The 16,689-nt window shown below is 38.2% G+C and overlaps 2 protein-coding genes across 6 annotated transcripts in view; one reads left to right on the plus strand and one right to left on the minus strand.

Moving 5' to 3' along the window:
- The window catches only part of VIL1 (villin 1), a 34,463-nt gene extending 31,880 nt beyond the window's left edge, over positions 1 to 2,583 (plus strand). For both annotated transcript variants that reach the window (XM_006763331.2, XM_006763330.2), the window contains exon 20: positions 1,835 to 2,583. In XM_006763331.2, the coding sequence (XP_006763394.1) occupies positions 1,835 to 1,948 (114 nt within the window). In that variant the 3' untranslated portion in view covers positions 1,949 to 2,583. The remainder of the gene's footprint in view (positions 1 to 1,834) is intronic.
- A 5,246-nt stretch (positions 2,584 to 7,829) lies between these two features.
- Positions 7,830 to 16,689, minus strand: part of USP37 (ubiquitin specific peptidase 37) — a 72,193-nt gene continuing 63,333 nt past the window's right edge. For all 4 annotated transcript variants that reach the window (XM_015563617.1, XM_006763332.2, XM_006763333.2 and 1 more), the window contains 5 exons: positions 14,207 to 14,267; positions 10,976 to 11,091; positions 9,277 to 9,346; positions 8,823 to 8,961; positions 7,830 to 8,047 (listed from right to left, as the gene is read on the minus strand). In XM_015563617.1, coding sequence (XP_015419103.1) covers positions 7,960 to 8,047; positions 8,823 to 8,961; positions 9,277 to 9,346; positions 10,976 to 11,091; positions 14,207 to 14,267 — 474 coding nt within the window. In that variant the 3' untranslated portion in view covers positions 7,830 to 7,959. The remainder of the gene's footprint in view (positions 8,048 to 8,822; positions 8,962 to 9,276; positions 9,347 to 10,975; positions 11,092 to 14,206; positions 14,268 to 16,689) is intronic.

Genomic DNA, 16,689 nt, shown 5'->3' on the forward strand with positions numbered 1-16,689 from the left:
GAAAGAGCGATAGAAACATCAATGATGAGAGAGAATCATTGATTGGCTGCCTCCTGCACGTCCCCTACAGGGGATCAAGCCCGCAACCTGGGCATGTGCCCTTGACCAGAATAGAACCTGGGACCCTTCAGTCTGCAGGCCAACGCTCTATCCACTGAGCCAAACCAGCTAGGGCCTTCGAGCCTTTTAAAGAAGTCAGTTGTCTATTGTTGATTTTTATCATGGGAGTAGCATACATTCTTGTGGGAGAGCTGTGGGTTTAATGCCAAGTGGGGAGGGTGGGAGAGGTCTTCAGACCTCTGGCTGCTCCAAATTCAAAAGTGGAGCCAGTGACAGTGAACAATGGGATGGTGGGTCTGCCTGCAGGCAGTAGTAAGAGTGTAATCTAAGTGTTTGAACACCAGTGAGTAAGCCATAGAGAGGCGGATGTGGGCATGGGTGAGGCCGGCAATCAGCTGACAGGACAGCAGGGTTCAAGAACAGGACCAGTGGAAAGATACAAGTCCACTGGGATGGGCAGTCTCTGCTATCTAGCCCGAAGGTCAAAGTCCAGAAGTCTCCACTAAGCTGCAGAGCCGGCCTGGGTGGGCCAGAGGGCACCTGAAGCCACTCACAGGCCGAGGACATTGCAGACAGCTGTGAGGGACCTGACAGGGGAGGGGAAACTACAAATAGACTTGGGGTAGGCAGCTCTTCCCTATTATTCACTGATGCCCAAACCACTCATATTTACTATCGTCTTCCAAAACAAGGCACTTCACTGCCCTGACTGTGGGGGTGGGGGTCGGGGTGGGGAGCGCTCCAGGAGCCTGGTGGCTGGAGGCAAATCTAATGACAGGCTAGAGAACTGGGGCATCAGAACCACCTGAACTTGAAATCCAGCTGCAGGTGTTTACCAAGCTGTTCAGACGAGGGTTCTCTGCGGGAGTCAGCAGTGTTCCCCACGCAGCTCCCCATAATGGAAAAGAAACCCATTGCTTTCACTCCACCCTGTTTCCTCCTGGTGCCTGAGGGAGCAGAGATGAAGACTAGGGGGTGCTGTTTTATAGCAGCTTTAATTTGGGGTTCTTACTTGAATGTGCCTTGAGGGTATTTAGCTGGCCCCAAACAATATCACTGTCATACCAGCTGGGAGCAAAGATCATGTCAGGCAATCCCCTCATCTTATGGCTGAAGGTACCCAAGGCCTAGAAAAGTGAATCCAGCTAGAGGGTCCTGGTTTGATAAGGAGGTAGATGCCCTTTCATATGTAATAGTTTCATCTCCATAAAGGCATTAAAAAGAAGTGAAAATTGGCCTGTAAGAAATTTTTCCCATTAAGAAAATGTTTTTAAGAGGTAGAAACATCTATGAGAGAAACATCAATTGGCTGCCTCCTGTGTGCCCCTCACTGGGAATCCAGCACCAAATCCCAGCATGTGCCCTCATAGGGATTCAAACCAGTGAACTCTTGGTTCATGGGAAGATGCTCAACCAAATGAGCCACACCAGCCAGCGAGAAATTTCTCACATTTTACAGAGAGGAAAACTAAGACCTGGAAAGAGAAGCAACTCTTTAACCAAGCTAAGTAATGTCCTGCTTATTGCAGGGCTAGGGTGAACTTGACCCTGTCAAAAGAAAAGGAGCTCCATCTATCTCATGTTTGTTAGCGTCCTTTTTATTACGCTCCCAATTCAGGGATCCAATTTCTTGGACTTACCCACCTCATCCTTTCCCAGTCCTCCTAACATTGCCTGTTTTGCTATTCATTTGATTTCTATACCACACCTATATGACTCACGGAAGCAAACCCTGGGGAAGAATGTGACCTTTGCCTTCTGGTCCCTGTTCTAGGAGCACCTGTCCGTTGAGGATTTCACCAAAGTCTTGGGGATGACTCCAGCTGCCTTCGCTGCCTTGCCTCGATGGAAGCAACAAAACCTTAAGAAAGCCAATGGACTATTTTAAGAGTAGCTGCGGTTGCAAAGCAGTTTTGTTTTGTTATTACTGGTATTAATCCTTTACTTAATTGAAATTTTACTTGTATCTGTGAGCAGCAGTCTGTGGCAATGCTTCTGTTTACTAACCCATTCCTCCACAAAGACGATGCTTCCAGAAGGAGGCTGTGGTCCCAATTTCAGCTCTCAAGGAGGTTGCCATATGATTTCACTCATACGTGGGAAATAAAACTGAAACTCCTAGACACAGACAACACTATTTGGGTTACCACAGAGAAAGGGTGGAGGGTACTACGGGGTAAAAAGAACCAAATATATGTGATGGAAGATGCACTTGAAACCTATATAATCTTATTAACCAGTATCACCCCAATAAAGTTAATTTAAAAAAAATGAAGAAATGAACCCAATTTCAGATTATAAAGGTATCTGTACCTACATGCTAATTGGGGCGTTCACACACAGAGAGGGCACTAAGAAATCAGCGGCTCTCAGTTCCCCTCCTTGCTTTAAAGAAATTGAATTAAATGTTATAATCATGGGCTCTGGAGTGAGTGCCATCACTCCGTTTTCTAACCATGTAAATATGTTTTTTTCAATTACAGTTCACATTCAATATTATATTGGTTTTAGGTGTACATCATTGTGGTTAGACATTTATATAATTTACAAAGTGATCCCCTGACAAGTCTAGTACCCACCTGGCACCACCCATAGTCATTACAACCTTTTAATTAAAAGGGAAAAAAAAGGTGGTTGCATTATTTCTATCCTGAGGTGTTGCACCACTTTAACCATACTGTTCTAGAGCTGCCCCTTCTTAGAAGAGCAGCCAACACTCCTGGGAACACTTGTTCTGGAGTCCTCCGTAGGCGTTTATCATGGCAGGTGGGCTGAAGCATTTTTGTCTATCTTTCCCAGAATAACGGTTTTTCCTTTTCACATATGTCTTCCTCTGGTGATAAGTTAAAGGGGATCCCTTCCTTGAAGGAGTTCAATGGCCTAGGACAGTGGTCGGGCAAACTCATTAGTCAACAGAGCCAAATATCAACAGTACGATTGAAATTTCTTTTGAGAGCCAAATTTTTTAAACTGAAACTATATAGGTAGGTACATTGTTATTAACTTAATTAGGGTACTCCTAAGGCTTAGGAAGAGCCACACTCTAGGGGCCAAAGAGTCGCATGTGGCTTGCGAGCCGCAGTTTGCCGACCACGGGCCTAGGAGATGCCTTAGTAGGAGGTTTCACAATACTCACTAAACCAGTCCCCAGTGAAAGCCAACATATCCACTGGGTTTAGGCTTGAGTTTAAAGGCAAGTAAGAACTGCAAATGCTAGTTCACCCTTCTCTGGGAAAGGTGTAAAAAATGCTAAGGCCAATGCTGGGTTTATAAACTGTTACCCAGAACCTCTGCTAAGCTTCCCTGGCTCCTCAGATGGAAACAACGGGAAATTGGGGCATATGTTGGTTTGCCATCCCATTTTCTTTGGGGTTTAACAGTGCTGCACAGAAGCCCCAATCTGAAGGCCAACAGAAGGTGATTTCTACAACTTCAACAACTATTGTTAAGTGTCTGCAAGAATATGTCCTTTTCAGAAATAAGTCAAACCAACACAGGGTTAATAAAGGCTTTAATTTCACACACACAAAAAAACCTCTATGCATAATTTAAAAAGGAAACCTAAACAAGGAAAAACTGTAAAGAATACAGAGGAACAGTTCTGCTAAAACACAGATAAAGTGCCGCTCCATACAAAACAAAACATAAAGATTTAGAATCAGAAGTCACTCTGAACACAAAGAAAATCACCTCACAGATAATGTGGCCAAAGCTGCCAGCAAACCTGGTAGTGGCTCAACGAGGCAAAGTGTAGAAGCTTACTTGTTTTCCTTTTCTGCATAAATAAACACTTAACAGGCCAGAGCAGTCAGAGGGAAGGAAACCTGGGGCCCCGAGGTGTGTACAACCACATGCAGTCATTCTTCGCTTCCCCTCCCGTTCTTGAAGTAGACCAGCCCATTCGATTCTCTTCTTTGTTTTGGCCTAATGAACTTGGGTTCTGATCCAGACCCTCAATACACTCTATTTTTACGTCAGTGTACACACCTATTCTTCATCTCTGTACTTTAAGAAAAGTACAATGTTACCAAAATCAATTGCTTATATTCATACTGGCACACTTTGTATTAAAATATCAAAACCTCAGACACATAGCAAGGAAAGGAAAACTTACTGTTTATAAATATGATACAACCAGAGAAACTGCCTGAGGCCTAGTAATCAAAGCATGCCATAGGAGTCAATGGTTGTGGTGAGACACAGCAAAAGAATTCTGTTACACAACTCTCAAGGCCTAACAAACTATAGTTTCCCAATTTAAAAAGATTTTTTTTAGAGGTTAGTAAGACCCATCGATAGAGACAAAATCAGGGATCTGAAGTAATATAGTAGGAAGTCGTTAAGAGGTCAGAAATCGGGTTTTCGTACACATTTAAAAAGAGCATTACTCAGTGTAAGCAAGATGGGAGGAGAAAAAGGACACATCTGTTTTTGGGACACATTTTTATGTGACTTGCAACTGGTACTAGGTTGTTGGTGGTTTTTCTAAAGATCTCCACACATATACAAGATCCACATGTACTTGGAGATCTAGCTGTTTCCCTGACTTAAAACACTACCTAAGAGCGTCAATGAAATCAAACAGGGCAAAAGATGGCTGGATGACTAAGAGCATCCACTGTTTCATTTCAGAGGACAGAGAAGAGTGAGCAAGAAGGGTAATGTTTTTATTAGTTTTAACATAATTTCTTTTCAGATCACAAATGAGTTTATAAACTACCTTCTTTCTGTATGTTTCCAACCCGCCCCCCCTATGCTCTCTCTACAATCAAAGTACTCAACTATATATGAGACATTGCCAAGAATTTCTTTAATTTAGATGTTTTCAAACAACTTTCATTATACAACTATATCTATAGTTGTAGCTATATTTATATAGTTACATAATGGTAACGGCAGTATGGAAGGATAAGTAAAGCCAGGAACTCACTTGCTGAGGTTTTAATTCTTAAAGCTTTTCTTTCAGAAGAATTTTACACTAGACAAAGAAAGAATTGTGTAGTCTGTTTGCCTCCCAGAGTTAGCTGATAGTTACTTCTTAAAATGTAAACACATTTACATTTGTTATATTTGCTATTGAACAATTAAATTAGTAAAGTAAATTGGCAAGTAAACAAATAGTGTTTGGAATAAAAATATAAATAGAACAAGTCATGGATTTGCTTCTTTTCTAGTTTGCTGAAACAAAACTTATGAGCGCGCGCACACACACACATATTTTGCCCACAGAACAGAGTCTATCTTCTCCCAGGCTTAAATTATAGCCATGGCTACTAAAGTGACAAGAGAGAGCATTTGACAACATACAACCTTCCAATTCTCCATTATAATAGCCAATAAGAATCAAGTTTGAATTTGTTTTTCCCTTTCAAAAAAGTTCCAATTAAGATCAGTTGAGTGCAGAACTAAGTGCTGTCAAGTTCCAATTCAATGCCATTTAGAAAAATGTAACCACATGTGGTATTTTCAATAGGAAATTTATTGTGCAGGCTGCCTAGAACTGAAGCACTCTGTCCCTATTTCAGTTGTCCCTTCCTGGCACAACATGCCAAATGCCATCCAAACCCCGACTCTGAGCAAACTGATCAGACTGCACACAAAAAAAATCTACTTATAATTTTTAAATATATAGTCAGCTCAAAAATAAAACAATAAATCCCATCAACATGGTCCAGATAAAATCTCCATCTATAGTCATTAATCCTTCACTAAATCAAAACAAGAAAGTAATTTAACTCATCTACCCCAGTAACCTGTATTCATTCAACTAGTAAGTTCTGCCCAAGACATGAAGATCAAATCAAATTAGGTTTCTGAGCGAAGAGTACTTCTAAACCATACACCACAACCAAGCTATGAAAAGCAAGTCAATGAGGGTATTTCATGGGCAATCTAGGCTTATCGCATTATTTCTAATTTTTTTTAATGCCCTAATGTACCCCTCACTTCAAATCATTCCCAATCATTTTTAACAATACCTCTCAAGGCTCTCAAATACAGACACAGGGAAGAGGAATAATAGCTAGAGAATTTGATCACCACTTCATTTGTGTAAGAAAACGTTATTTCCAAGAAATAGAAAAAAAAAAGGAGCTCCCCAGTAGAAATAAAACATAAAAAAGCTAGTTTTTAAAACAAGTATTTCCCTCTGCTCTATACTACTCTTGCGTATTGTACCGCCATACCATTTGGAACGTTTACTGGAGTAATATCTAAGTAAGTGGTAGGAAGCAAAGCTTTTATCAGTAGTTAAGCAAGAGTGCTGGGGCTGTTTACAATCCAAAAATTCAAAATTTTAGAAGAGGTTACTATGTCAGAACACATCCAAGTTTTAAGAGTGGGGCTGGAACTCTCTTATGGCAATTTTCCAGAAAAGGTGTTGCATCTTCTGTGACAATGAACTTTACACTTGAAAACCTGTTAACAGTTTTTTCCCTACCTCAGAAGAGTAATTTGTTTACAATAAAAAAGCAAAAAGAAACAATATTGAAGGTTTCATATTGCTATACTTAACTGTATGATCCTAATGATCCCTGGGCTTACAAAATTATTTTTTGGAGAATTCTACTTTCAAACTCATTCTTTATATAGTTTCAAAAGCTGCAAGTCCTGAGATGGCAGTAGCCCCATCAGGAGGTGCTGAACCAAGCTGATTATGTCAGCTGAGTGACTAATGCAGCAATTAATGCTGTACCCCCATTTAACCTCAACTCGAAGCACCTAAAAAGTAGAACGAACACATTATGCACCTTTATATGTTAGTTCTTGGGATTATCTAAACCAATCACACTTTTAATTCCCATTCTGTTTTAAGGGCAAAGCCAGACAGTGGAAGGTTAAATGTTCACCTTTATCCTACAGCTCATGCACTTATTTCACACTATAGTAGGGTTTTTAGCTTTAGTGGTCCAGAATTTTAACTTTTAACACAAGAATACTCCTCTTGACCTCTTGGAGAGACAGAGATTCTAGTATTCCTCCTTATCCCTAAGTATCCTTGCTGGGGAGTCCCAATTGGGACAATATTATTTCCCTACCTTTTAAAGTTCTGGTTGAACTCTGTTAGGATAATGCTTACTCCATAAAATAATTATTCTATCTTCACCACTGTAATATAGATGATATACAATGAATATACTGTGTGAAGGAATCTCTTTAAAGGAAATACAAAGTGTATAATAAATACCAAATGTGGAACCAAAACACATTCCAAGCACCAACAACAATCCATTTCTTGGGACTACATGTAAACAGCAAAAGCATTACGAATCCATGAATTTTTAAAAAATAGCCCCCCAAGTCAGGTGGCAGAAATGCCCCTCTTTTGCAAGGAGGACAAACTGTCATTAGTGTAACATGGAGAGCTTATTTTCCAGTGACCTTTACTAATAAGAAACACACATGAAAGATTACAGACTTGAGTGAAACTACTCAAGGAACTTAAAAGCCAAATGTCAACTGATATGTATATCTGTACACATTTCTCAGGTGAATGGATTCTTTGACAACTTAATTTCTTCTCCAAACTGCTGTGCTATTAATTTTGAGCAGGCATATTCTGGTGGCTCATCCTAACTCTTTAAGGCTCCATTCATTCCACATATATGTTTGTATGTACATATATATATTTACAACAAGTATTTCCAAGACAAAAGGAAGTGCTACTCTTGTAGGAGAAAAAGAAGATAATCAGCTATAGAGGTGAGACCAAAGTTTCCATAAAACAATTAGCATGGAGCATTCCACATAACTGCAATTTTCATCTTTTGGTTTGGCCCTGAGCTGTTTGTTGCTCCCGCATCAAATAGAGTTCTAACTTCTCCTCAGGTGGAGGAAAGTGAAGTGGGTGACAGTAAAGGAGAATATGCAGTGCACACTGCCAACCCAGCAGTTTGTTCTTCACGAGGCCTGACGAGTGGTCTTCCCCACTTCCATGCTGAATGCCTGAGAGTTCTTTTCTGTTTCCAGCAGCTCATCAAAAATCTCCCTTAAAATAAAACAAAAAAATAAGCATTCAATGAGCAAAGCCAAAGAATATACAGAAAATAGATAATGATAAAGCCTGCATAATCCCATTTGGTACCTAAATCTTATTGCATAAGCAGCTCATTCATTTAATCACCATCTTAACCCCAAGTGCTGATTTTTGAAAACATTAGGAGGGAGGAGGCTGGCAAGAGCCAGCTTTCATAAAAATGTTATGTAGTTTCCATAGATATAACTCAGATCTTCTAGCTGATACAACTAGAAGACCAAAAAGGTTTATGATAAGACAGCTTCTATCATAAAACAGTCTTAGGTTCCATACCTAGATGCTACTGTGTGATAAGTAATTAATGCTGAATTAAGAGAGAAAATATTCTGGACTTATAAGGAAATAAAACATGAGCCCTAAGCAAAGATAACAAAACAAAAAATTATCAACCAATTAAATAATGGGAACATTTTATTCTTAAGGAAGAAAAAAGAGTTGGATAATTTTTAGCCCATGTCTTCAGATCTGGGAGTTTCTTTCTTTTTTTTTTTTTTTAAAATATATTTTATTGATTTTCTACAGAGAGGAAGGGAGAGGGATAGAGAGCTAGAAACATCGATGAGAGAGAAACATCGATCAGCCGCCTCCTGCACACCCCCCACTGGGGATGTGCCCGCAACCCAGGCACATGCCCTTGACCGGAACCGAACCTGGGACCCCCCAGTCCGCAGGCCGACGCTCCATCCACTGAGCCAAACCAGTTTCGGCAGATCTGGGAGTTTCTTACTTGTGCATGTAAAAGAAGATGTAACCACTCCGATCCCGATCACTCTGCACGGAAGCCTCTTGGATTTTAGATACCTCTAGGTCATTGTAAGTAAACCACGCTTGCTTCTTAATGTCATACACATCACTAATGTAATGACCTGAAATAAAGAAAATCTTAAAATTGAGGTCTGTAAAATTTTTTGGCATTTCTCTGAGGTATAGGAAGTTTCAGAAAGAAAAACAGCCACCCCCTCTACCTTACTCCTACAGAAGTTTCTAAAAACCACTCAAAATACAAGTAGAAACATTTAAGGTAGAAATATACTACACCAGACAACTTTTTGACAAAAGACTTCAATGTTTTTCTTGATGCATTCAACTTACACCTCACAAAGCAAGGCACAAAACAACCTAATAAGGAGTAAATGTTGGCTGCTCATTTATAAAATGCTAAAATCATTTTGTCCATTTACCTGAAGAAGAAGTGCTACCAATGTGACTGACAACACTGATGAGCCGATAGGAATGAGGAAGATATCCTGTCTGGAAAACAGAAGTGGGAATGACTTTAAACTCATTTGAATAAAAAGCAAAACACTAATTTTAAATTTATTATCAAAGGTGACATGGCTAAGTTTTAGTGTGTGTGTAAAGTCAGATACAATAAAATATCCAGTGGTTGGTATTGTGCATATTCTTTGATCCAAGAATTCTACTCTCAACAAGAATGTATCCTAAAAAATAATTCAAGCCCAGTTGGTGTGGCACAATGGCTGAGCGTTCAACTATGAGCCAGGGGGTCACAGTTTGATTCCAGGTCAGGGTACATGCCCAGGTTGTGGGCTCAATCCCCAGTGTTAGGCATACAGGAGGCAGCTGATCGATGATTCTCTCTCAATATTGATGTTTCTCTCTATCTCTGAAATCAATAAAAATATATTTTAAAAAATAATTCAAAAGAAGAGTACATGTATAAATATTTTTTTGTAGCATTATCTTTCTTTTTTATAATTTTTTTAATTGATTTCAGAGTAGAAAGGAGAGGGAGAGATTATCTTTAATAAAAAAAGTTGGAACTAACAATAGGCCCAATAATAGCTAAACCATTAGCAACTCAATACCATACTATTCAGCTATTTTAAAAAATCATGTGGGTTACCAACATATTATCCTGTTTTCTAAACCTACAAAAATGCACATAATAACCATAGTTCTATAAAAATAGGTATGTCAATAGTTAAGTACTCAATAACAGAATAAAAAAATGAAGAGTTGCCCTAGCTGGTTTGGCTCAATGGATACAGCGTCAGCCTGCAGACTGAAGGACCCCAGGTTCTATTCCAGTCAAGGGCACATGCCTGGGTTGTGGACTCAGTCCAACGTGCAGGAGGCAGCCAATCAATGATTCCCTCTCATCATTGATGTTTCTCTTTCTCTTCCTCGCCCTTCTTCTCTGAAATCAATTGAAATAAATAAATAAATAAATAAATATAGTTATGGGTGAACATTTACATTTTAAATATTTCTAAAAATGCTATTAAAATATTGTTAGTAAAAAAAATAAAACAAAAACTGAAAAGATATTTCTGCACTGAGGCAGCACTATTAGGTATAATTTTGGGAACAAATATAGCTATATGGAAACCAGAAATCATTAAAATAGTCATAAACTTTGATGTAGTAATTTACTTCTAGGGATTTAGAGAAAAAATCCTAAATATAGAAAATGTTAGAATAATATAGTTCCATTTAATGTATTATTTTTTACAGTGAAAAAACAGAAACAACATAAATGCTCAATGTTAAAAATACAGTAAAAAAAAATGAAAGATTCCAATGCGTTCTCGTAACATTATTACTTTCAACAGTTTTTATAGTTTCAGTAGAACTAAAAGAAATTTAATATACATGTGACTTTGAGAGCCATGTCACTTGGTTTTACCTAACTGCACGTAAGGTAGTCAGGATATATTTCTGTTTTTGTTCCATTTTGTTTTGAATCTTGTAAGAAATGAGAAGCAAAGGACAAGAGAAAGTAAAGACAACTTGATGGCTACCAAAGGGGCAGAAATGCACCTCAATGGAAACTGGCAGTGGGGCCTATGAAGATGAAGAGGAGGAGCAATACTGACCGACTGACCAGTGCTACTCAGGGAACAGAAAGTCACCTACCTCAGCATTTCTCTTCAGTTCCTCAGCTTCAGCTTCTGTGTACTCCATATCTAAAACATCCTCATTTCCAGAATCTTCATCAGAACCCAATGAATCCAGAAAAGAGTTGTTAAACTCTGAAGAACACAAAGACAGAGTCTTGTAAAATTTCTTGGAATAGACACAAAGAGATGATTAGGAAGAAAAGAACAGCTTGGGTACACATTTTATCGTCCAATTCACCCAGCCAATTCTGGGGACCAACAACTCAGGTAGCTGATATCTATAAAAGAAATGCTCCGTTTTCTTTTAAATATATCTATATGAAAGGTATACAACTCACACAAAGAATAAAACTGAAGAGGAGAATTTAATTTTAAAGATAATCCAAGTGTATTAAATCCTATATTATAGAAACAATTTTTAAGTACATGGTGCATATTGTAGGCAACACCAGCAAATATAAATTATCTCACAGAAAAGAGACCATAAAAAGGTCACTATCCTTTCATTCTCTTTAATATTAAATCATTTTCTTGAAATTTAACAAAAATAAAGGAAATTTAACCTTTAACTCTTAAATTTCAACTTAAATACATTATACAAACAAATCCAAGGTCCATTTTTTTTCTTTAAATAATAAATCTATCTTTAAATAATCACAGGAACATTTGTGCATTAAATGGCTCTTTGCTCTGAAATATATTTAATTCCACTAAAATCACAGAATAGAGCTGTTTAAAGCAGCGGTTGCCAACCTTTTGGACCTCACGGACCACCGGTTGGTGACTGATGGTTTAAAGGACATGAACACCTAAGAATGGGAAGAATAGGAAAAAAGACTATGGCCTCAAAATCCTGGAATTTGAAAGCAGATGGGTGACAGACCTGAGAAAGCCAAAGTCAAATCCTAAGCCATAATGGAAAAATTGAGAACCATCCAATTTATATCACCAAAATTTCAAAAGACATACAACTTGGAAATACCAGGTACCTCTGAAACTAGAGGCTAAATTGGGGATAAAAATAATGATTAGATGAAAGTTATTTGAGAAACAGACTCCTAGGATGCACTTTACCCCACTTGATGCTGCTAGAATAACTAAAGTCTGGAACTTTATTCTGTGGAGAGGGTAAAACAGTTTCTGGATAGAGTGTGCCAGGCAAAGGGGAGGCTATGAGTACCACACTGAAAATAGGAGTAGGTAATAGCCTGCATACTGAAGGATGTGCATATCCTCCTCCTCAGTCCTATTCTTACACTTGTCTTTCAGAACTCTGGCAGCCATATCTTTTATCTCTAGGCAAAGGAAAGAGATTAGAAAACTCTTTAGGAATCTAACCAGCCAAAAGACAGGGTAAAATATTAACATCATCCCCATACAGTCCCATCCTGTAAAATTCAAAAGTTGACTAGCCCAGTGATTCATATGTTCAGAGTGTCCAATCATTTATTTAGTCCCCTATTCTTAACCATAAGCTGACAATCAAGTATTACTAGATATCCGAGGAAAGCCTCTAATAAGAAATATAAAAACCATAATAAACATAGTACAGAGCAATCTGGAAGAGATGGAATCTATTCAGCTATAGTAAACTTGAAATAAACAAACAAATGAACTATATTTAATATTCTCAGAGAATTGAGATGGTATTGTTTCCAAACCAAAACAAACAAAAAATTACAAAAAAGAAACATTCACAAAACAAATCAGTTTTAAAAAAAATAAATATAGAAATAAAACACTCAAAAGTTTTGGAGTTGGAGATAAGGTTGGAAAAACTTTCTAGAGGTGAGTAAAATGACAAGATCAAAACAAGAGATAAGAAAATTAAAAGGACTATACTAGAAAGTCTGGATAATATGAGTTTCAAAAGAGAAGAGAAAGAGTGGAAGGGAGGAAATCAGTGAAAATTTCTTAGAATTCAAGGATACATTTCTAGATTAAAATGATTCATCAAGTGCCTTGCAAAAAGGATGAAACAGACTCACATCAAGGCACATCACTGTGAAACTTCATTACAGCAAAAACAAAGAGAATATACTACTAGCTTTCAGAGAAAAAGAGATCACATCAGGATAAAGAAAGAACAGCTTTAGATTTTTCACACAGCGACCCTGCAAACAAGACTTCTCCCATTGCTCAGCAGGATGAAGTTGGCGGGACACAATGTTTTCACAATGACTGCAAATCCGGAATTCTATATTTAGCCAGACTACTAATAAAATACTACAGTAGAATAAAACTTGCAAGGTTTCAAAAAAAAAAAACCCAAGTCATATCCCCTCTATTTCAAGAAAACTTGGGGGTGCTCTCTATCAAAGTACAAATAAATCAAGAAAGACGAAGAGTGAGATATAGGCAATGGCAAAGAGAGGAAAGAATCAGATGGAACTCGGAGAAGAATGATTAGGGTGATCTTAGGATGGTTGTGCATGGATGTAGAGGGCAACCAGTCCAGATTGGAGCAATAGGATTCGACACGGACATCACCACCACCATAATACCATCTTTTTAATTTGAGAGTAGAATGCCTGGGTGAGCTTAGCTTGAATTCTTATTTTAATAGTCTCAACCATGTCCCAAATTCTTGCTCTTTCCTGCATGTGTAGACCAGTCTTTCTCATTTTATACTATCAAAATGTTTTGCTTTGATCTATTTCTGAGAGTTGGAGGAAGATCTCAATAATCTTAGAAACAGAAAATACAGACTTAAGCTCACTTCCTGTGGTTACATGTCCCTGTGGCCTTGCAGCACCTGGTTCATATATTAGTTCTGCCAAATGCCATAACTACGGTGAACCTTACTCTTCTGAATACTCGCTCATAACTGCCCACTGATTTTCACAGAGTGAGTTCTTGTAAATTCATGGGGAAACTGAAGCCACCTTATTTTCTCCTAGGAGTCTTAACAGTGGGATACTGCTCTTTCATATAAATGGATTACAGATAGACTGTCCCTGCTATTTAATTTTTTCAAAATTAAAAAATGTATATTGTTTAGGAATATGGATACAGTAAATACTGTTTGTTTTTTTTAAAGCAAACTACTAATGAATACAAATGTTAGAATCGTGGTTTCTTTTAGAGGGAGGAGGAAAGAAGGGGAATCCAGATATCTTCTAAGATTCTATTTCTTTACCTGGGAGGTGTTCAAATTTGTTATTGTTATTAAAAATAAATTTTACATGCTTTTCTCTGTGTGATTCATTCCACCATTAAAAAAAAGTAATTAAAATAATCTCCACACCTTGAAGACTTAACTCTGTAGCTCTTTTGAGGTCATCATCTTCTTTCTGTTCCCAAGCCTCCTAAAAAGACAAGAATAAAACTAAGTCACTTAAAGAGGTACTGATTAAACTTATTTAGTGATGATAAAAATCAGTTGCTTTAGAAATATTGTTAATAATATGTTACATGATTTCATAGATGTTTGGAACATGACCTATTGAAGGATGTGGAAAAGTTCTTTACTTTTTCCTACACTGTCCTCCTAAAACAAAATCTGGGGGATTAAAAAAGCTTAAATGCTATCTCTTCTAGTCAGTGAAATTTGGTTTGTTAACCAAAAGCCATTCAATGTGACATTTTGATATAATCCCCTTTCTTCTTACATGTACGAGATACCTGGCATACAGCAGATACTTAGCAAATTGCTCTCTTTACTCTCCCCTGATTTACAGCGTTTGCTCATTTCCTGGTATAAGTGCTCCCACAATGGCCAATTTTAAGCTACCAAAATGACACTGAATGCAGTGTTGGAAAGAGGTGTGTACTAGTTGGCTTTCCTGAGCTAAGAGTGAGTTGGCTGTAGCACACCACTCACCAGAAATCTATGACAGCAGGATAAACAATATTTCCACATGATATTATTCATAGATTTCTATTTCTGTTCTTGCTGAAGAAACCAAGACACATAATAGATGCTTGGTAAGTACTAAATGAATACTGTTGACTGTTACTTTTCTAATAAATCTAAGGTTCTCTTAGAGAAAAATTAGTACCTCTGAAAATGTCTCAATTAGGGGACTAACTATAAAAAGAAATAGTGAAATGCTGACTATAAAAAAATTTCCCTCTCATCTTTAGAGAAAAGATAATTTATAAACAATGAATGAATAAAAAATATAATTTAAGCAGAATTATTTTATACTTTCCTCAAATCTGAACTTGTTTTTAAAGTTACTAAAGTATATGAGAAGCTCAGAATGAACTATTCTGCATTATAGTACTTGTAGCAATAAATACTGTATTCAAGAAAGCAATAAATATTTCCTAAGAGAAAATAAGATTACTTAAAATTGCCAAACCGGTTTGGCTCAGTGGATAGAGCATCGGCCTGCGGACTGAAGGGTCCCAGGTTCGATTCCGGTCAAGGGCATGTGCCTGGGTTGCGGGCACATCCCCAGTGGGAGATGTGCAGGAGGCAGCTGATCGATGTTTCTCTCTCATCGATGTTTCTAACTATCTCTCTCCCTTCCTCTCTGTAAAAAATCAATAAAATATATTAAAAAAAAAAGATTACTTAAAATTATCCAAATACATAAAGTCTATGCTGAAACCAGAAAGAGAATCTTTTAGTTCTTGATAGAATAATGCAAGTAGACTAAACTAAAGAAACTTCATTTTATAATCCTACCCTCACACCTGAGAAAAACACAGGGTGGGGCAAAAGTAGGTTTACAGGTGTGAGTACGTGAAACAGAGTTTATTCTTATACTAGTATTTACTAGTTATTGTATTATTTTTCATATGAACAACCATAAACTTCTTTTGCCCCGTCCTGTAAGTCAGTTTTAATGAGCTCAGCTGATAAGAAATACTACAAGGTACTATTAAGAAATCAGACGTTGCCCTGGCTGGGAGGCTCAGTCAGCTGGACTGTCGTACCATTGGGGTGTGTACAGGAGGCAACCAATCTATGTTTGTCTCTCTCTAAAAAATCAATAAACATATCCTTAGATGAAGATAAAGAAAGAAAGAAATCAGGCCTTGGTCTTTTACATTAAAAATAAGTTTTCTAAAACAAATGATCTATATTATTTGTAACATAGTTTGACATGTATACATCTTGATGACAAGGTAGCTAGTGAGGAACTATTTATAAATAAAAGAATACAGAACAGCTGGTTTTGAAAGGGTTTTAAAATAGCAGTTCTCAACCTTTGCTGCACAGTAGAATCAAGGGATGCAGCTAAAACAAAAAAATTCTTATTATTTTTTAAAAAAAGAAAACTAAGAAATCTAGATGCCCAGACCACAGCCCAGATGAATCACTTCAGAATTTGAGAGGCAGAATAAGCTAGGCATCAGTATTTTTTAAAACTCCCAGGTTAGTATTACCTGTGCAGTTAAGCTTAAGATCCACTGTTTTAGAGAAATTAGATTTCTTATTTAATAACTAGGGGCCCGGTGCACGAAATTCATGCACTGAGTGGTGGTGGTGGGGGGGGAGTGTCCCTCAGCCCAGCCTGCCCCCTCTCACATACTGGGAGCCCTCAGGCGTTGACCCCCTTCACCCTCCAATCGCAGGATCGGCCCCTTGCCCAGGCCTGACGCCTCTGACATCACTGGTTCTGCCCCCAGCCCCCTCCGATTGCTGGCTCTGCCCCTTGCCCAGGCCTGATGCCTCCGCCAGAGGCGTAGACCCCCATCACCCTCCGATCGCCTGATCGGCCCCTTGCCCAGGCCTGATGCCTCCGCCAGAGGTGTCAGGCTTGGACAGGGGACCCC

This window comes from Myotis davidii, unplaced genomic scaffold, assembly GCF_000327345.1.
Source record: "Myotis davidii unplaced genomic scaffold, ASM32734v1 scaffold575, whole genome shotgun sequence".
NCBI lineage: Eukaryota > Metazoa > Chordata > Mammalia > Chiroptera > Vespertilionidae > Myotis > Myotis davidii.